This window comes from Octopus bimaculoides, chromosome 2 (assembly GCF_001194135.2).
Source record: "Octopus bimaculoides isolate UCB-OBI-ISO-001 chromosome 2, ASM119413v2, whole genome shotgun sequence".
NCBI classification, from domain to species: Eukaryota; Metazoa; Mollusca; class Cephalopoda; order Octopoda; family Octopodidae; genus Octopus; species Octopus bimaculoides.
This window is the reverse complement of record NC_068982.1, coordinates 129,272,249-129,294,896: the sequence shown is the minus strand read 5'-3', so window position 1 is coordinate 129,294,896 and position 22,648 is coordinate 129,272,249. Positions and strand designations below refer to the sequence as shown.

The following is a 22,648-nucleotide window of genomic DNA, read 5'->3' as shown; positions in this document are numbered from 1 at the left end:
TATATATATATATACACATACATACGAGGGTGTGCTGAAAAGTTCCTGGCTTTAAGGATGTCGTGAAAAGTTTGTTTGGAGGCCCAATCTTCCGAGTTATTTTACAAAAACTTTTAGAAAAACTGAAGGACCGGTGCAATAAATAAATCTGGGAGGGGAATACGTTGAATAAAATCATAGTTAACTGATTCTCCTATATTTTCTTTTACCCAAACCCAGGAACTTTTCAGCACCCCCTCGTATATATATTTTAAATAAACCTGTTGTCAGGAAGGAATTGCCACACATTTAATGGCATAAAAACCGATATATGCCATGTATGACATATGATACAAATTTAATTAGTCTGAATGTGGGCGATTGTGGCTTCGGAGTACCAGCCATTTTATGTACTTCCTCAACGGATAAATGACCATTTTCTTTTTATCATTCCCTCCTTTCTTAGAATCGCTTATTCATACAAGTTATATTTCGACTGTGTATGATGTGTTATTAGTCCCTGTTGTCCCATTCATTTTCATTTAGAAAGGTGGAAATACTGACTGCTTAAAATATCGATTTTGGTGGAACTTTGTTTTGCTTGCCAAGTGAAGGAATCTCTCACTATGGTTCAGTTGAAGCCACTGTAAAAAATAAGACCTTTGATTTTTTTTTTTCGATACTGAATTGTATCATTCACTTACCAAAAGTAATTAAGGAAAACGAAGCATTTTTGTTTGCAGCGTCATATATTCAATGTGGAGGCGCAATGGTTAGGGCAGCGGACTCGCGGAAATAGGATCGCGGTTTCGATTCCCAGACCGGGCGTTGTGAGTGTTTATTGAGCGAAAACACCTAAAAGCTCCACGAGGCTCAGGCAGGGGATGGTGGCGAATCCTGCTGTACTCTTTCACCACAACTTTCTCTCACTCTTTCTTCCTGTTTCTGTTGTGCCTGTAATTCAAAGTGTCAGCCTTGTCACACTGTGTCACGCTGAATATCTCCCAGAACTACGTTAAGGGTACACGTGTCTGTGGAGAGCTCAGCCACTTGCACGTTAATTTCACGAGCAGGCTGTTCTGTTGATCGGATCAAATGGAACCCTCGACGTCGTAAGCGACGGAGTGCCAACAACAACAACATATATTCAATAAAATCGGCAAACCGGATGAAATGAGGGTTACAGACTATAAATTGCCAACCCCTGCTTTAGAATCTTAGTAATGTGTACATCCTAAAAATATATTAGCGTTTTGTAGTTGAGTGAAGCTTTTTGTGATATTTAAAGTGAAAATTGTTCAAAAACCAACACTAAAAATTGAAATTGGAGTGAATATAGACACGAGGAAGACCGAACAACAGTTACACTCTATCTTGTTTCAATATTTCGGAAGTATATATTTCTTCCTCGTAAAAAGTGTAAGATGATACCAAGCTGATAGCTTTTCAAAAAACCCAATTCGAAACAATCCTCCACTTTCACCTGAGGAACCAGTCTTCTTTACATATGTTATCAATCCACGATTATACTGGCTTTTCAACAATTTTAATCTAAAAAATATAAATTATCGTTTTCCAATTATTATTCTACAAGCAGCAAGCTGGCAGAATCGTTAGCACGGCGGACAAAATGCTTTGCAGCATCTCTTCAGATTCTGAGTTCAAATCCCGCGAAAGCCAACTTTGGCCTTCATCCAATTGGAATAGAAAAAACTAAAGTACAATACAAGTACTGGGGTTGATGTAAGCGACTTGTTCCCTCCCCTCAGAAATTGTTGGCTTTGAACCCAGCAATTGAGGAGTGTTCCGTTCAGGGAGAGTGTTGTGATCTCAGCCACTGATACGCCATGGAAACCGATTAACCGGCTTTATGAATGCCAGGGTTTAAGAAACTTGTTATTCTTGAAATTCAAATAATCAAGAAGGTTTGTTTAACATAAAATTAGCATATCTAAAATCTGTGGTGAATTTGAAATTAAATTTAGAGCTAATAAAATTTCGTAAATCTTTCAAGTGGAAACAGATTTACAGTGAAATTTAACCTACTAGTCGTTACTTCTTAGATGATACCCTGCGTGTTGTACCCTAGGACTGCAAATAACTAAATAAATAAAGGGCTAATTGTGGAAGTTTAATGCCTCCAGAAAAAAAAGTAAGTTAATGTTTTTCTTGGGTGGTCTCCCACATGACAAACTCCACCACCATAAATACCACCAGGAGGAAGCAAATCGATGGTTCATATGTTGTTTCCTACATGACATGTTCTACAGACACAAGAAAGAGCTAATTTGATGTCTACAGAAGAATACAAATAGTTACTTGAAAATAATGAACTTAAAGATGCAAAATGGATTTTTAAGGATTAAAATCGTACAAGGTTATCATTAGAACACATACTCATTTTTTGTTAAATTTTGTCAGGTATAGCGCATGGTTAACCATGTGATTAAAAGTAATCTGGCTATGACCAGTAATATTTTTATACATCAAGGACTACATTAACCAATGTGTTTTTTTCTTTTATAAGCCGGTAGGATGTGAATCAAGGTAGATTTGGCTGTGTTTTCCAAACCGTTTAGGCGACTAAGAAAATTTTACCCTCGTTGGTTTGTTACACATATAGTCCTAATTATAGATAGACACAATGATATTTAGACAGGTAAATGGAGCAATCTCAATCGTAGTAATTTAGGATTAATTAGGATAAATTGGAAAAAAACAAATAAAAAACTCCAGCCGATAGTAAGGATTGATGCAGATTATTCTGACTTATGATAGTTGATGAAATATAAAGCCTGTAAGAGACTTAATGATTTCCCAATAATCGTATTAACGACTTCAAACTTCAATATGGCCGCACAGACATATAAACTTTATTCTCTTCTCGTAGTTTGATGATGTCTACGAGATTAGCATCCAGAATACATGTACTCGACCATCTGGAATCAACTTCAAATAGCAATTTATTATTTTGAGAGTATGTATGTATGTACTTGTGTGTATGCGTGCATGTATGTATGTGTATATGCATGTAAAGATGTATGCTTATATGTATGTACGTTTGCATGCTTGCATATGTATATTTCTTATTTATTGTCACATTCTATTTTATGCTTTATTTATTCATTTTTTTTCAAGATATAAAATATTTATATACGATATTGCTAATGAATTAACATTTGTTCTTCTTTTATATCTTCTGTAGATGAAGTCCGCACTGGTATGTATCGACAGCTTTTCCATCCCGAACAGCTAATCACCGGCAAAGAAGATGCAGCAAATAACTACGCACGTGGTCATTATACCATTGGCAAGGAGATAATCGACCTAGTACTAGATCGAATCCGGAAGTTATCTGATCAGTGCACAGGGCTTCAAGGGTTCTTAGTTTTCCACAGTTTTGGTGGAGGTACTGGATCCGGTTTTTCTTCCCTGTTGATGGAACGCCTTAGTGTAGATTATGGGAAAAAGTCCAAGCTTGAGTTCTCAGTCTACCCAGCACCACAGATTTCAACTGCCGTTGTTGAACCATATAACTCCATCTTAACAACGCATACTACTCTGGAACACTCTGACTGCGCTTTCATGGTCGATAACGAAGCTATTTATGATATTTGCCGTAGAAACCTGGATATAGAAAGACCCAGTTATACAAATCTCAACCGTCTCATCGGTCAGATTGTCAGTTCAATCACTGCCTCTCTACGTTTTGATGGGGCTCTCAATGTAGATTTGACTGAGTTTCAAACTAACTTGGTTCCTTATCCTCGAATTCATTTCCCGCTCGCTACTTATGCTCCGGTTATTTCAGCCGAAAAAGCCTATCATGAACAACTATCAGTTGCTGAAATCACCAATGCCTGTTTTGAACCGGCTAATCAACTTGTTAAATGTGACCCGCGCCATGGCAAATACATGGCGTGCTGTCTGCTGTACAGAGGAGATGTTGTACCTAAAGATGTCAATGCAGCTATCGCCACCATTAAGACAAAACGTTCTATTCAGTTCGTTGATTGGTGTCCCACTGGTTTCAAGGTTGGAATTAACTATCAACCACCCACTGTTGTTCCCGGAGGTGATCTTGCCAAAGTCCAACGCGCTGTTTGTATGTTAAGCAACACCACAGCTATTGCTGAAGCTTGGGCACGTCTTGACCACAAATTCGATTTAATGTATGCTAAAAGAGCTTTCGTACATTGGTATGTAGGGGAAGGTATGGAAGAGGGAGAATTCTCCGAAGCACGTGAGGATTTGGCAGCATTAGAAAAAGATTACGAAGAGGTCGGTGTTGATTCTATTGAAGGTGAAGGTGAAGAAGAAGGAGAAGAATATTAAAATGGCTGTTCAACGTTTAAAATGGCGACAAAGGAGAGAGGACTTATTTTAGTAATAAGAAAAGTCTTCCACTGATATTTTGTGGAGATTTCCGACAGTATGAAACAATGTTTCGAGCCAATTATTCTCAAATGTCATTTTTCCCAACCAGGTTCGGAAGAGTGAGACGAAAAAAAGATACCAATCTGAATGACAACAAAATAAATTCAAACATGGATTTTATTCCATGAACAATAACAGCGAGAAATAAATAAAGAAAGAATGTTAGTATTTGAGAGAGAGTGGGAGAGAGAGAGAGAGAGAGTGTGTGTGTGTGTGAGAGAGAGAGAGAGAGAGAGAGAGCTTGTTAGCTTTTGATTTTTTTAAAAACCTGACTAAAACACCAGAAAATATATTTCTGTGTCGAAGTGTCTTTTATTTATTTCCAATTTGGTTTGTATAAAAAGAAAATGTCGTAGACTTTATAATTAATTAATGATGCACTAAACAGCGTATATTGCATAATCTGAAATGGTAAGGTTTATTTAATGATAAACAAAAAATGTTAGCCATCGCTGTGGTGTGTAGCCTAATATACAGGAACAAATGTAAGCAAATGCCTTTTTGTTTTATCTTACATCTTTCCGTGGACAGAACATACTGCAACAACCCAGCGAAAAATCTCTATTCACAGAGAGATAATAAAAAAAGACATTTATTCATATTTGTATTCGAGTGTCTGAATAGACATCACAGCAATTGTTAAAATTTGTACTGTTTATTGTAATATATACGTTATAATCTACATTTCGATTATTCTATTCATGAAATTGTTCGCAAAACGTAAAAATAAAATCAGGTAAGAAATCGGGACTAAATTCCAAGAAGTAGACTGCATCTAACATCAGTTTCCAGTCAAAAGAATTATATCAACTGTACAAAGCAATTTATTATTTTAAATGGACTTATTCAAAACTGATGACCGTATATATATATATATATATATATATATATATAAAAAGTTGAAACTGAATATGTTCGTCCATCAAGGTTATTTTCATTATTTTCTAATTAGTTCAATATTTTTCGTTCTTCTTTTCTATTCAAGGTCCAACATTAATTAATATTTATATTTTTTTCATATCTCCGATGAAATTTTCGTTTAATAGCAAAAGTATTAAATACTTGAGCGCTTTCTGATTCATGCATGATATGGAAGAGTATTTTTAGTAACTAATTTCAATGATGGCCATCTAAAGGTACTTTTCTAAATATTGGCTGGTACGAGCCGAATGCAGTCGGCAAACAAAATTCAATGTAAAAAAGAAAAAAAGAGGCGTATATTCAAATGCCACACACACTGATTGATCAATATGTTTGTAATTAAGACTGGAAACGGAAATGGTAATAAAAATTAATACAATCGGACTTACTTTTGTTCTGTTATTGATTTGGTGGGGCATCACGTTCAAGAGTTTAATTGATTATAGCGACCCTAGTATTTGATTAGTACTTATTCTATCAGATTTAGGAGGCTGAAAGGAAAGACGCAGTTGGTTGAGTCAAAATTTGTGTATCAATTATATAATTTTGTCAATGTCAGAGACGTGGAAACAAATTTGATGTGGATGAATTTTTGAACCCCAGAGTATCAAGATATCGAACTAGTGAGTAAAACATATAATCTTTTATTCTTTTACCTGTTTCAGTCATTTGACTGCGGCCATGCTGGAGCACCGCCTCGAAGGGTTTTTTTCTTCTAGTGGAACAAGTGGACCCCAGGATTTTTCTTCAAAGCTTAGTACTTATTCTATCGGTTTCTTTTGCTGAACCGCTAAGTTACGGGAATGTAGACACACTGGCATCAGTTGTCAAGCGATGGCGGGGGGACAAACACATACACATATATATATGTACGACGGGCTTCTTCCTGTTTCTGTCTACCAAACCCACTCACAAGGCTGTGGATGGCTTGAGGTTATAGTTGAAGACACTTGCTCAAGGTGTCACATCGTGGTACTGAACTCGGAAGCATGTGATTGGGAAACAAGCTTCTTACCACACAGCCACGCCTGTGCCTCAATAGTTTTCTGTCTTAACAATCTCCACCGTCGGAAAACAAAAGAAAAGAAAAGCAGTCCAATTCAGGTGAACAAGCAATAGTCTGTGTCGTCTGCTTCGTACAAAATCTAAGCAACGTGGAATAAATCATTTTACAGGAAAAATAATTAATTCCACTTTGCGAACTTTATGTAAATATTGGTTTCTTTTCTCTAGGTCAGTGGCTAGCAATATTCTTGATTTCATCACCTGCAGTAAATCATTAAAAATTGCTGGCACATTTCGCAAGGAAAGTTTCGGGGGAAGGTTGTAAGTCGATTACATCAATCCCACTACCCTGAAAGGACTTAAAACGGGAAGACGGACGAAAAGATGCTAAGCATTTCACTGGGCGTGCTAACGATTCTGTCAGTTCGCTGCCTCATTACTGAAACTAATATCAAAAAGAAGTAAATTAAACATATCTCCGCTAACGAACAGCATAGGTGGACGTTAAAACAATGATTATGATGTTTATATATTAACTAGGGTAATGTTACGAGTATATATGTTGATACTTAATGTAATACAGGTCGTCGTCAACTTACGACCGCAATTGGTTCCGACTGACAGGTCGTAAGTCGACCTATAAGGCTTACATAGCTTTGTTTTATATTTTTACATTTTAAAGGTATATTCTCAGGTAAAAGTCACACACAGCATTCTGTATTATACTATTATAATGACGTTATTAAAAAATTTCGGAGTCTCAAGCAGTCGTCTCATAAACAAGTATGAGGTTACTTCGATGTCTCTGCGACAAGATAGTCATCCAACACTGTGGCGATCGATAACCAAACCTAGGGAAAGCGTTTGCTAGCTGACATCATCCGTAGACGGGTTAATTTCTAAGAAATTAAACCCATTAGATCGCAACTGGACTGTCTATTATTGCTGCCGGGAGCTGGCGCGCCAATCGTCGTAAAGTCGATCGGTCCTAAGTTGACGACGACCTGTATCATTAAATAATGTTACAGAAGTACAATAATTATGATTTTACCTTTTCCAAATTTTATAGCATATAAAAACTAATTTTCAAATTAAAAATATTAAATTATAGTGATGGGTGTGTGGTAAGAAGCTTGCTTCCCAACCACGTAGTTTCAAGTTCAGTCTCACTTCATGGAACTTTGGGCAAATGTCTTCTATAGCCTGTGGCTGATCAAAGCCTTGTAAGTGCATTTGGTTGACAGAAACTGAAAGAAGCCCGGCCCATATATATATATGTATGTGTGTGTGTGTGTTTGTCCCCATCACTGCTTGACAACCAGTGTTGGTGTGTGTTTACGTATCCATAGCTTAGCGATTCGGCAAAAGTAACCAATAGAATAAGTACTAGGCTTGATAAAAAAGTACTCGGATCGATTTGTTTGACTAGAATCTTTCGAGGCAGTGCCCCAGCATGACTGCAGTCAAATGAATGAAACGAGTAAAAGATAAATTAGAATAGGATTGAAATAAATTTCACATTTGTGTATTTGCAATATATAGATATTATCAACAATAATACGATTTAATTGTCAATTGATTGCAGACGTAATATCACTTGATGTTACCAATATTGACAAAAGTATGTTTCCTGATATTATCAGTTGTATTCAGGTAACACCGTAAGTACAAACTAAGCAAGGGAGATAACTCCATTACAAACTAAGTCGATAGAAACTCTTCACATACACTAAGGTAAGATACAGACACACATACACAGGTGCTACTTTGGTGTGTGGTCTACAATTTAAAGGGAGATTACTTTAGGTTACTTTTCAATTTCTAAAAATCCATAAGCAGTTGACTAAAGATTTTTTCAATGTGATCAGCGACGAGAGGAAGGTAGTTACATTTTTACGAAGAAATGGCCTTTTAGATGATGAAGACAATGTTGTACCATGTCATCGTTGTGATGGAGAAATGAAGGAAGCTCAAAGAAACGGGGAAAACAGTGAAATTTAACTGACACATGCAAGCATGGAAAAGAGGACATTAAAATGATGGTGATGTCTTACCTTGGTATCTCTACAACTGAAGTGATTACACAACTTACACAAAGAGAGATATCGTATTCAAAATGATATGAAATAATATAAAAGATTAACCTTTTGTTGTACATGACTTTGTTTACATGAAGCGTATTTAAAACACACACTCACACACAAAAACATGGTAAATACAAATTATTTTTAGAATAAAAAGGAAAAAAGAAACATGAAAATTATGAATATTTTATTCAAACAACAACTGTTAAAATGAACAATAGCAATAATAATAAAACTAATAAGTGTATATATTATCTAAATACTGCAAAAAATTTATCACATTTTCTAACTGGTTAGTAATGTAGTCTCTCTTAAAATAAGAATAACAACAGACCAGGGTTTCTAAAGGAAGGGGATTTAAGATATCTTGGTGATGCCCTATTCCACAAAAAAAAAAAAAAAACATCTCTGAAGTATAAAAAACAATTCAAACTGGGAATTGAATCAAAGTCACAATTATGGTCTATGGAAATCTCAAGAGTGCATCAAAACACCTGCCACAGAAATAATAATTTTTTCTTTCCATAATGGAAAAGTTAAGTCAAATAGAAAGAACAATACATAAAAAATAGTGTTATTTATAGAATTCAGGCTAAGTTGAAAAGGAAAAAAGAAAACCATCTGATTTTTAACAAGTATCCAAGGGGTGTATGCATTATAAAGTATTCCTTGTTTGAAAGACTTTAGCTTCAAAAACTTATATTTCATATAGATGTTAGTGAATATATAAGATAAATATATAAAAGAAGATATCACCTTTAGATAAATGCGTAAATATTCATATTAATTACAGTTTATAAGTAAATGCTAATATGAATCAACCAGAAGACAAAAACATCATTTGATTTAAAGAGACAACAAAGGAGCCTCTGCATGGTCACTCAACATGCAAGAAATAGCAATCAAATCTCTCTAAAATCACACCTTACCATCTTAAAAAAAAAAAATTAAGGACACATCAGATATGCAATTCTTGATGTACTATGTCATGGAAAGGAAAATAGGTAGGAATGGTCACAAGCAGAATGCATTTGATTGCAAGAAAAATTAAATGCTACACCTCCTCCACTCAAGCAAACCTGAAACGTGCACCTCCCCCCTTTTTTGTCAACATATCTCACACTAACCATTTAGCCTAAGCCTTTCTCCATGTAATCCTCCAAAATTCCCTTCCTGCCCACATGCTCCAGACAGACACTGATTCACAGAAATTCAAAGTTAAATACAAACCACAATTAGTCTCACCACGTTCAAAGGGTTCAACTGGGGAAGAGGGAGAGGAGAAACTATCAACATTTGCTAGAGCCATATAATTTGCAAATTCTGATTCAATTCCCACAGAAAATCAAAAACGAAAAAACTATCAATATTTGGTAGAGCTATATAATTAACTCATTCTGTTCTGATTCAATTCACACACACAAAAAAGAAAAAAATAAATAAATAAAAAAAGACTGATTAGAATACAAAATTATAATACATAATCTTATAAATGCTATAGTGTATAACCTGAAAATTTCAAGATTAAGATGTGTATTCTTTGTTTACAAAGAAAAGCTGAGAAATGAAACAAAATTTGAACTAGTCTCAGTTTAAAGAAAGCGCGCTGCTCTATATATCTATATAATTCAACAATGTTCATGATAGAATAAAAAATTGTACTTCAATGCATAATTAGTAATAATGTAAAGCCTTTTGACTAGTTATTATTTATAAACTGTGAAGTCAAGCAAGCTAACACCTTTGTCCAAAGCCAGGTAAAGATGTTTAGAGTTAAAAGCCATTGAATACACCGGACTACTTCGTTGACCAGCATAGTAAAACTGAAAAAAAAAAGGAAGATAAGCAACAATTTAATATATTTTGTAGCAAAAGACACATTAATATCACAGTTCTGAATTAGGTATTACAGGAGTTTGCAAGACACGAAACATTATGTTTTTATATTGGTTTCAAATTTTGGCACAAGGCCAGCAATTTCAAGTGTGAAGCTAAGTTAATTAGATCATCCCTAGTACTCAACTGGTACTTATTTCATTGACTCTGAAAGGATGGAAGGCAAAGTTGGCCATAGCAGAATATGAACTCAGAATGTAAAGACAGATGAAATGCTACAATGCATTTTGCCCCAGATGTTAACGATTCTGCCAGCTTGCTGTCTTATTTCTTTTTTAATATTAGGTCTAGTTAAGGCAGCAAGTTGGCAAAACTGTTATGTTAAGAAAAACACTTTTGATATTTCTTCTGACTCATTAATGATCCGAGTTCAAATTCTGCCAAGGTCAACTTTGCCTTTCATATTTTTGGAGTCAAAGTGTTGGGGGTGGATATAATCAATTTCCTCCAACTACTCAAAATTGTTGGCCTTTGCCAAAATTAGGAGGGTCATTAGTTATAGTTCAATAGTTGACTTCAAAATAAAGATTCATTTTATATAAAATTTACAATAAAATTGATAAAAAAGACTGATAAAGAAATTATTTAACTCAAGTTTTAATGAAAAATAGATTATTTATTGCCCATCAACTTCCAATCAACTAAATTAGTTATATTGTAATAATTTTCAGCCAATGTGGATTGTTTGCATATGGCTAGAACACACAAAAATGAAGTTATTGAGTTTCTAAGGTCCTACTATAAAAATGAACAAGTTTTTTAAATTACCAACAACAGAAAACTGACCAACCAGTGATGATTGAACTAGATTCATTTCATCATGCTGAAATATAAAATTGATCACAGGTATGGATTATGAAAGTCCCCAGGTGTTATGACAGATGTTACATGCTTTTATCTGAATATATCTCCACAGATATTTGGAACAAATTGTAATTTATAAGATCTAATCACACAATACATTACCATTGTGTTTTGTCATTAATCTGAAACCTCTTTCATTTATCTCCATTTATAGTCTGTTTGTAAACATCTTGTTTTGTTTCAGTCACTGGACTGCAGCCATGCTGGGGTATTGCTTTGAAGGAATTCAGTTGAACAGATTGATCCCACTATTTATTATTATTTTTTTTTTTGATCTGGTACTTATTCTATCAGTCTCTTTTGCTGGATGAATTAAGTTACAGAGGATGTAAACAAACGAACACTGGTTGTCAAGCAGTGAGGGTAGGGACAAACATGGGCACAAAGACACACACATATATATGGTGGGCTTTTACACAGTTTCCATTTATCAAGTCCACTTACAAGGTGTTAATTGACCTGGGGATATAATAGGTGTGCCCATGTTGCCACACAGTGGGAATGAGCTTGAAACCTTGCAGCTGTAGAGTGAGCTTCTTAATTACGTAGCCATGCCTACACCTATTACCAGAGTTATTTTGTATCTGTAAACTTTATTTATTTCAAATAAGAATTAATATATCAGGACAACAATCAAAATTGAAACTACAACCATTTCATATTTCATTGTCAATTGCAAGTATATTAGAAATTATTCCAAAAACACAAGAATCTAAGTTTAAAGATTTTACTCTAAGAGAAATACAGAAAAATGAATGACTAATTTCTCACACCTGTATTGACTTTGTAACTCGTTTGTCCCATAGCCTAGTCATACCATGCCTTGCAGTACCGGTCAACATCGTGTAGTTCCCATGAGTTTTCACACAATAGACAGCAGAATTGAAAGGTTCTTCCCACATTAATTCACTGAAAATGTATTAAAAGTAATTTTTTTTTTTAAACTGGTAAGATAAACCAAGTTCAAATCACTAAATAACTAACAATAATAATCCTTTCTACTATAGGCACAAGGCCTGAAATTTTGGGGAGGGGACTAGTCAATTACATTAACCATAGTGTTTCACTGGTACTTAATTTATCAATCCTGAAAGGATGAAAGGCAAAGTCGACCTCGGCAGAACTTGAACTCAAAACGTAAAAATGGACGAAATGCCTCTAAGCATTTTTCCCAGTGTACTAAAGATTCTGCCAGTTCACTACCTTAAAACTATAGCAATAAAAACAGTTTCTAACTATTGACACAGGCTACACTGTTTTTTCTTTCTTTTTTTTGAAGTGGGGAGGGACAAGGGACTGAACTGACTCCTGATTGAAATGATACTTATGAAGATGTGAGTGATGAAGTGCTTCAATACATAGAATACATAGTCGTATTTTGCAACAACAATTTATGGCAACTTTATTAGGTACATTCCAGAAAGATAAAAAGTAGAGTATATTGTGGCAAGAACAGAATGAAGAGAGATCTCTCAATAAATTTTAAAACTGAAACAGTGAAGTCTTATTTTAAAATTACTCAATTCAAATCAACTAAAATTAATAACATGAAAAGCTTCAAAAAAAATTATTGTACATCCTTAATATAACAAATGTTTTAAGGCCATTTTCCCTACTAAAGATGTAGTAACCATAGAGGTTCATGAGAGTTATCATGGTTCCCTTTATGAAACAGTATTTAATAGACATAGGCAGTCCTGTTGCCAACTTATTTTGTTCTCTCTTACAAGATACAAGGAAATGATGCACCAGTTCAAAATCTGAGACACACACATCCTTAACATAATAAACAAATAAAATAAATACACTCACCATCATTTTTTTTAATGTCTATTTTTCCATGCTTACATGGGTTGGAGTTTATTTGAGGCAAATTCTCTAGTCAGATGCCCTTCCTGTTGCCAACCCTAACCTGTTTCCAAGTAAGGATATATTTACCCATGACCAGAAATATTCTCACACAATGTCAAAGGAAGAAGACACAAACGTACACACTATATATATATATATATGTATATGTTGGCATTAGGAAGGGCATCCAGCTGTAGAAACTCTGCCAGATCAGATTGGAGCCTGGTGCAGCCTTCTGGTTCGCCAGTCCTCAGTCAAATCGTCCAACCCATGCTAGCATGGAAGGCGGATGTTAAACGATGATGATAATTAAATAATGCGGGTAGAAATTAATATTAATGAATTAATATTGATGCTATATATATATATATATATATATCCAGCTTTCCCTATTACAGGATATGAAATAGTGTATTTGATAGAGATTATTTAAGCTGACTTGAAAGTACAGTAGTACACAATTGGAAAAAGTACCAATATCATTACACAAAATATTCATGTTTTTGTGAGGTCTGAGTGCACTTTTCCTTATGTTTATACAGTCCAATGCATGAGTTGTGTAGCATCTCAAAATTTGTTCAGGCAGCTTTTTAGTTGTGAAAACCCAGTCTTAATTACTGTTATATTTCAGTTCTGAAGCAAGATAATATGTTATCTTCACACTAATGTATTTCAATTTTTTTCTTATTATTTTTCCAAATCTTTGTTTAACATTTATAAACAACAGCAATATCAATAATGAGCTATATATATATATCCTCACCATTTGTTGGTACGAAGATCCCAGAGACGAGCAAAAGAATCATAACCACAAGAGAGCAGAGTAAAAGGTGTTTCATATTTTATATCCAATACACCAGCTCCATGTCGATGATTACTCCCCAAACTACAATCGAGAATGCCTCTGTAATGAAACATAAAATACAAAATATTTTATTTCAAACATCTACACAGAATATCCACAACTTGATGATAAAGCAATACGAGCTGATCAATAAATTATAGATATTAAAGGTAAGCTGATGCAAACTTTGCTTTTTTGTAGGGTACCACATAGAAATAGGGCAAGAAAATGGACTAGAAAAGGAATTGAATAAAAACCTTACACATTCTAAGCAACTAAAATATTTTTGGTGCCCTGAGACTTTCTTTTTTTTTTTTTTTTTCACCTGTGACCTTTGCAGTCTCCACCTCAACCAATGAGATTGCTGCAGTGAATATTTGAAGGGTAAAGTTCACATAGGCTAGTAACAAAGCTAGGAGGAGGTTCGGTTGCCAACATGGTCAAAAGGAAGGGATCATTGGTGAGTGACATGGGAGAGCATAACTTGCACTAATGGTTACTGAAGAGACTGCCTGACTGGAGTTGATCAAAGAAGGGATTGCTGACAATTGCTCCATTTGGGAGATGACCCAAGGAATAAGAACAAATTTTAGAAATTAAGGAGTTTGGTAATAAGGTGACCAACTCCAAAGCCCACCATTCAAGTGTGCTTGAAGGGATGCTACTAGAATCAGCCATCTTATTGGGTTGAAGAGATTAGAAGAGTTTAGACATTGCAATTGTGTGTCTGTATGTTGAAACTGGTGCTTTGGAAAACAGATGTTTGGCAGAGCTTTGTTGAGAGTGTGCAGTGTAAAGCTGGAAGAGAAGTAGGTAGTAAATGTAAAGGCTTACTTAGTGAGTGCTGCTAATAAGGCCATCTTATTTGAGATGTGGTGGTTAAGAAGATTCCACAAAGTTGGTGGTAACCCTCTGCTGCAATTTGGTTACTAGCAAAGTTTAGAAGCTGTTTTGTGATGCACAAAGCATTCCCTGCTTTCTTTCTTATGTTAGAAAGTAGGTAAAAACCTTCACATTAGTAGTGGCAATTGACTGTCTTCAGGTGATGTAGGCAATGTTCTAGGTTTGTACTACTACAGGTAAATCATTTAGAGTTTACAGGCTTTGATTGTGTTCAAAATGTGAATAAACGTAACTAAGAGATGGCTTCACTCAGTTGTTCAGCTGTCTCAGTGGGGTTAGGACATAAAATCTATAAGCTGTCCTGAGGTAGTCAACATAGAATTGGCAGAGTTCCAACTGAGAGTTAAGTGTTGAGAAGTGTTGTGTCGTATGTTGCCTTGTAATCAGGCAATCCATTAAGTGCAGATAGCGATGACTGGATAAAGATTGAGCTTGAGCGAAATGCAGATTAAAGATACTTGGTGTATTAGTGCAACTGTTAGAAATACAAGTCAGAGTAGATATTGATGGTTAGGGGTAGCAAAAACTTCTATCTTGGCATCAGCGTTAATGTTGGAAAAGTGCAAGAGCCAAGAAGAGTAGTGTATATTGAAATCAGAGGAGAGGGCAACTTTGAAGAGAAATAAAGTGAGCTAGATAACTTCAAAAGATGACAAATGGTGGTAGTAACTTTATATTGAAATTATAATGAAACAATTGATAGTCTTGACTTTAAGAAATAAAATCAACTAAACTTACTTGTACAAGTCCCAAACTTGTAAGGGAAATTTACTGTTACAGCAAGCATTTCCTGATGTAAAAGACCTGGATAGATCATCAATTAGAAAGAAATCAGTAAGTTACTAAAAACAAGTGAAATATAGAAGTCTTTTAGTAGAAACATTTATATATCCAATGTTTATCCTTACCACCATCACATTCTGAAGAAACTCTTCCTACATATACCCATTTTACCGTTCTTTCTACCTAAATATCCAATTTCCCAGTAACCATTACAGTTGTACACTTTTTATATCAAGAATAAAAATCTCCAATATCTTCTTTTTTAAATTTTTATGATCTGTTCACTGCTAACATAAGCAAATCATGCCTCCACATATAGCCAATGCTCTTTCTCCTCATACATAACTAAAATAAAAAAGTTCAAAGAGTCATATGCTTACGTTCCATCTGGATTCATTGCCACAGACCATAGACGATCTTCAGAATGAAGTGTTGCTCGAACTTGTCTCTTGGTGTCTTTCTCTTGCATGTTTAAAATCTGGAATATAAAAAAAAACGTATAAATGGTTGCTAATGCTGACATTAACATGTAACTGCTGGTAAATGGTATATTATTAAACTGATAATTATATTATAAAATTAAAATAACATTGATTTCATTTGAACTCTCTTAAAGGTTTAAGACTTTCAAACCATAAAAAAAGTCGGATGACATAAATGAAATTATCAATTATTGACACAAGTTCTAGAAATCTATCACAAGCTTTTAATTACTAGAATTTCCCGTAAAACCAAAATCGGCAACCACCAAAGGGTATAAATAACTTGGTTCTAATATATCTCCTGTTAAAAGTTTTGATATCTCTGGATTTATATAATCTTTATCTTCTACACTGTATTGATGTTTGCAGTTTGGAGTTAGATTTTAAAAATGTTTAGCATAGAACTCATCACCAATAATGATGATGATGATGATGTGAGTTCTATGCTAAACATTTAAAAAATCTAACTCCAAACTGCAAACATCAATACAGCGTGAAAGATAAAGATTATATAAATCCAGAAATACTAAAACTTTTAACAGGAGATATATTACAACCAAGTTATTCCCTTTGGTGGTTGCAGATTTTGGTCTTACAGGTAATTCTAGTAATTAAAAGCTTGTGATAGATTTCTCTCAAACTATCAGTTGTTGTTTTACAGAACTTGACCGTTATTCAGCCTTGCTACAAATCCTGCTCTACAAGCTGGATCTTTCATTTTAAAAGGTTTGGACAACTGCTCTATGGCATTCAGTACAGATACTGAATTTGCTACTTCTAACAGGTGAAGTGACAATGCCAAGGCTCTTTTGTTAGCCATGGTGTGTATATATATATACAGCAGTGTGGTGCTGTATTGAAATGACATCTGACAAAGAATGCATAAAATCAGCAATAAGTTCAGTTTTATTTAGAGGAACCAATATTGTTTATTATTATGTAAAATCAGTGGAGTTGTAGGGGCATCATTGTAACATATGGTACATTTTGAATATTTCTAAAATTTGGTGGAACCCAACTCTCTCTCGAGTCTAAACACAGTTGTTTTCTTCCACAGAGATGGGGAAAAGAACCAATATGAGTACTTGATTGGGAGTTTAGTGCAAAGAATACAAGACCTCACAAATGAGATGACACAAGATTATGATACAGAAATGAATTATTAGACTCATCTAATGCAGACTAGCTGAGAAAATTAATGCCCAAATTATCTTGTACCAATATCAAATCTTTGCTTCATTTTTACATAATATTATGCATATGATAATGATGATATTAAGGTAATTGTAGCTTAAAACATATTTTGAAACAACTATTGGTTACTATTTTTGCATTAAAAATAGTTTTAGAATAAATAATTCCTATTACAACAAAATTACAAAGACAGTTTCTCAAAATTCCTGCCTCTATATCAACATCTTTCCCTCACTCAACCTCATGCACTGTATCCTGCTAGTATGCATATAATGTTGGGTAATATATTTTTCTATAGTCAATTCCCTCCACATAGAGGTACATTTTTAGCTTGTTAGGCTTGAGAATAAACCAGCTACAGAAGAATCTGAAATTATGATAATTTTTACCTTGAGAGTTGCATCCCGAGAACCTGAAACAATGATGTCACCATGAAAATCCACACATTGAGAATCTTCTTTGTGGACATTTGCACAGTGGAACAGCTTCTCCTGTGTGTTACTATCCCAAGCCACCACGCTCCCTTCTCTAAAAGATGAAAGTTAAACATTTCAAAATTACTATTACAAAAAACACAGTGTTACAAGATCATATTCACATTTGAAGAAAAATATTTTCTTTTTAATTTTATGCCCCAAGTGTAAAGGAAAAATAAACATTTCTGAAAACAGATATTCTAAAATGCACTTGATGTCCAAAATTAACTTAATAAAAAAAATCAATATTTTAGTGGAACAGAGTTTAATGGAAAATATAAGACAAAAAGCAGTTAAAAGACAGATAAGAAAAAGAAATAACATGGTTTTAAATAATTATCATTTGTTATTTCATAGAATGAAGCAAAACAACTTGGCTTCTACTTTAATCTTATATCTGAAGGTTAGGGAAATACATTTTGTAATATCTGTTCAGGCATTTTGCATTCTGAGAGAAATGTCTGTGACATCAGTGATGCTAAACTGTATCAGCATAAGTTGCTGGCCTCTCTTCTGGATGAACATCAGTGATGTGGAGAAGTGAGACTTGATTGCACAGACAACTGTCAATCTTCAACAAAAAATCTAGCCCTTGACTGAACATACACACACACACACACATACAGTCATCTTTTACAGAGGAAGGCTCATAGGAGGAGGGCCTGACATCTGTTAAATAAATTTTAGTCTTTAGCACTCAATGGTCAATACAATAGTTACCAATAATTTACTCAATGTCAAAGACCTGGTTACACTGTTTTCCAAAGTATTTATAACCACGAAATAATTCACCATTTTTAAATTTACAAATGAAATCTAACAAAATATGACCAATGTTGATAGAAGATTCCATATATATATATATATATATATATACACACACACACAGCTGTGTGAAGAAGCGCTGAACTCTAACAATGGCAGGAACCTGTGGAGGAGGCATACCCAGGAAAACATGGGATGAGTTGGTGAAGCATGAGCTTCAAATGATGGGCCTCGTGGAGGCACTGACAAGTGATTGAGACCTTTGGCGATATGCCGTGCATGAAAAGACCCATCAAGCCAAGTGAAATTGTAGTTATGGCCTATGTCAGTGTCACATAACTCACACCCATGCTGGCGGCACGTAAAAAGCACCATTCAAACGTTGGGTCTCACAGAGGCAGAAACTTTGCCAAATCAGATTGGAACCTGGAGCAGCTCCCTTGTTTACCAGTTTTCAGTCAAACTGTCCAACCCATGCCAACATGGACAATGGATGTTAAACGATGATGATGATGATGATGATAACATACATAATACACACAAATGTATATATATATATATATATTTATGCACACACACAATGTTTATGATGGGCTTCTGTATATTTTGTCTGCCAATTCCACTCCCAAGCATGTTATGGGATAGAATCTGAGACGAGCAAATTCCATACCCACACAACCATGTCTATGCACACACACACACACACACACACACAGAGCAAGATTTTCATGAACAAATATTTATTAAAAACTCCTTACTGAGAATCAGTGTTTAAACTGAAATACTCCATGAAACTTATATTTACACTGATCTGAAATAAAATTACTAATGTTTCTTTATAACCTCTGATATGGATATTAATGAAGTTTTAGTGATTGATTAAAAAGATAGTTTTAATAGGCATGTAATCCTTTCTACTATAAGCACAAGGCATGAAATTTGGAGGAGGGAGATAATCAATTACTTAATTTATCGACCTGAAAGGATGAAAGGCAAAGTCAACCTTGGCGGAATTTGAACTCACAACGTTGCGACAGGTGAAATACCACTAAACATTTCGTCCAGTGTGCTAATGATTCTGCCAGCTCACCACCTTTTTAATAGGCATATAATGATAACAGATATATGTATGCATACAAATAAAAAAAATACTACTGACCTACATCCAGTGACAATTACAGAATCTTTAAGTACAAATCGAGTCACATCACTCGGCAATGGTCCAAGCATTCGTTGACAGTTTTCATGAAAGAGCCCATTTGTAAGAACTTTATAGCACTTTATGTATGAGCCAATAGATAACCACATTGTTTTATTATAATCGTCATCAAAATGCATCCATGGAAGCTGTCTGAAAGATATATCAAAATGACATCTCATGAAAATTTTCATTCAAAACCACATTAACAAAGCAAAGTACATTCAATTAAAGGTTTTGCAGTATATATGTAAGATAAAACAACATACATTACAAGAATTTTAAAATAATTTATATTTTTAATTTATTTAATGGTATTTATATGCATGAAAAAAATCTTTGGATGGTAGAATACTATTTTATTGAAATTAAATGTTTTGACATGCTCATTTTTTTTTAATACTGGCATGAACTGGATGATTTTTCATAATTTAACTAAGTTTATGATGGACTGCCAGCAGTTTCATAGTAATTAGCTTTCTTATAATATCTGCCACTAAACTGTTAACAAGAATGTTCTTGTCTCAATAAAATGATTGAAATAATTACTGTAATTGCTTTCATTATGTATGTTAAACAAACATATATCAAACAGCTCTCTAGTTTCTTAAATAAATCAATTATAGACCCACAAATTGATTCACACAGGCATAGCTGTGTGGTTGAGAAGCTCGTTTCACAACCACATGGTTTTGGGTTCCTATTACATGGCATCTTGGATGAGTATCTCCTGGGCTAACCAAAGCTTTGTGAGTTGGATTGCTAGATGGAAACTGTAAGAAGTCCAGTGCGTGTGTGTGTGCACACGTGCTGTTTATCCCAGCCCCTGGCTCACTTGACAACCAGTGTTGATTTGTTTTTGTCCCTCTAACTTAGCAGTTCAGCAAAAGAAACTGATAGAATAAGCATTGGGGTCAATTAAACCCTATAAAGTGGTGTCCCAGTATTGCTACAGTTGAAAGACTTGCAAAAAATAGGATGTAATTTTAAGAAACTATTAAAACTTTTAATGTCCATAAATAGTGGCTGAAATTTGGAGTACAAGAAAAAGAAAATTCCACTTCAAGTTTCACATTTTTGCCAGTGTCATATATCTGGCCTGTTTAAAAGTAACCTTCAATCATTGGGCAATATGCTGTGCTTGAGAAGACCTGTTGAGTCAAGTGAAATCATTGTCATGGCTGATGCCAGTGTCACCTGACTGGCTCCCATGCTGGTGGCATGTAAAAAGCACCATTCGAGCGTAGTCAATACCAGAAGAAACTGAGAGCGATGACTTCCAGAAAATAGTGAGGTCATGAAGAACTAGCACAAACCAACAAATTATTCATCAATGTACTATACAAGCTTATGATGCCTACCCAGAGCTAGTGGTAGAGAACTAAGTGCGTTGGTCATGGACATCCTTCAACTCAGCTGTAAGCAGATAAAATATTAAAATTACACAAAATGAAAGAGTTTTAACTTACTTTGAACGATATTTCACAACCGCAGTCTCTCGATTCCTCCCTTTAATCCAGTTTCTAGTCACACGGTACTGCTCTTTCAAGTTAGGTGTGCAGGATCTAAATTGAGTAAAAAACAGAATTTCTAACATAATTATGAAACATCAGGCATTAGAGAGGTTAAAAGAGATGTGTCTTAAGAGAAATGAATCAGATTAACTTTTTGAACTCAAAAGGCGAGAAGCATAAGCCCTTTTTAATGAGTAAAAGTTAAACAAAAACAAGCTACCACAATGCCAATGGTTTTTTTTTTTTTTTAAATAACACAGAGAAATGCAATATTGTGTTTTTACAAGTTTAACTAAGAAACTGAAATGAAATGGTTCCAACTGAGCATCAAGACTAATTTTAAGATTAATTTTGCTGGGAACCTACCATGACACCAAACAATTGAAACAGTGTCAATTTTAACACAATGTCTGAGATTTTTAAAGGAGAAAGAGGAAGTGGTAACTTTCATTTGCCAAAATGCATTAGCAACATATTTTCAGGGAAACAATTTCATTAGAAGACAGAAGTGTAAAATTATTTCTATAAGGCTCACTTGAAATAAAAATTATTCATTCGACAATGCATCATTCAATTTTACTAAGGAAAGTGTACAGAAAACAGAATTAACATAATATATTAAAGTATGTAGTCTATCAACCTGACATGAGGATGCCTCAAACAATAGCTAAATTTCTTTTAAATTACACCAAAAAGATGCAGAGGATAATGTAGTCCTAAATATAAATACATTGTTAGAAGAAAGATGAGATGATCATAAGTCTTTCTAATCATGGCTGCCTTGGGGTAAACAACATGGAAGTTGGCAATATATGAGTAGATACCATGTACTCCAATTAATTTGTGTTTAGCTACACATCAAATCTAATTAAACAAACTATAATTAAAGGCATTTTAGATATGACCATCCAGTTTATTTAACATGACACTATCCAGTGTCTACAATCTTTGAGTTTAGCAGTTCCTTTCATTTTTATTAATCAAGATCAAACATCCCAGGGATAATAATCTGAATTAAACCCATTGAAATGATTAAAAACTAGATGTACCTTATTTTTATCATCATCATCATCATTTAACATCCCTATTCCATGGGTTGGACACTTTGACTTGAGCTGGCCAGCTGAAGAGCTGCCCAGGCTCCATGTTTATTTTAGCATGGTTTCTGTGACTGGATACCCTTCCTAACACCAACCACTTTACAGAGTGTACTGGGTGCTTTTACACAGCATCAGCACAGGTGTGCTTATGTGGAACTGGTAAGAGTGCTTTTTATATGGCACCAGCACCCATGAGATCACAAGATTAAGAATGCTCAACTGGAGAGGGATGCAAGGGACATGCCTGTATGCAAGGACAACCACACTTTTACTTAGCTTGACATCTCAAGTCTCAGTTGAAAGACACCTGTTGTTATGTCCTGTTATTTGTATTTGTGTAACGTTCTCCATT

General features: G+C 34.6%; 2 protein-coding genes across 3 annotated transcripts in view; one reads left to right on the top strand and one right to left on the bottom strand.

Moving 5' to 3' along the window:
* LOC106879231 (tubulin alpha-1A chain) overlaps nt 1-5,721 on the top strand; it is a 36,823-nt gene extending 31,102 nt beyond the window's left edge. The window contains exon 3 of the mRNA XM_014928719.2: nt 3,185-5,721. Coding sequence (XP_014784205.1) covers nt 3,185-4,314 — 1,130 coding nt within the window. The 3' untranslated portion in view covers nt 4,315-5,721. The remainder of the gene's footprint in view (nt 1-3,184) is intronic.
* A 2,877-nt stretch (nt 5,722-8,598) lies between these two features.
* LOC106879234 (F-box/WD repeat-containing protein 4) overlaps nt 8,599-22,648 on the bottom strand; it is an 18,692-nt gene continuing 4,642 nt past the window's right edge. The window contains exons 2-9 of one of the 2 annotated variants that reach the window (XM_014928720.2): nt 21,152-21,247; nt 19,644-19,835; nt 17,633-17,771; nt 15,948-16,045; nt 15,523-15,588; nt 13,801-13,941; nt 11,960-12,095; nt 8,599-10,249 (exon numbers count right to left, since the gene is read on the bottom strand). In XM_014928720.2, coding sequence (XP_014784206.1) covers nt 10,133-10,249; nt 11,960-12,095; nt 13,801-13,941; nt 15,523-15,588; nt 15,948-16,045; nt 17,633-17,771; nt 19,644-19,835; nt 21,152-21,247 — 985 coding nt within the window. In that variant the 3' untranslated portion in view covers nt 8,599-10,132. The remainder of the gene's footprint in view (nt 10,250-11,959; nt 12,096-13,800; nt 13,942-15,522; nt 15,589-15,947; nt 16,046-17,632; nt 17,772-19,643; nt 19,836-21,151; nt 21,248-22,648) is intronic. The other variant, XM_014928721.2, reaches the window with a different exon arrangement.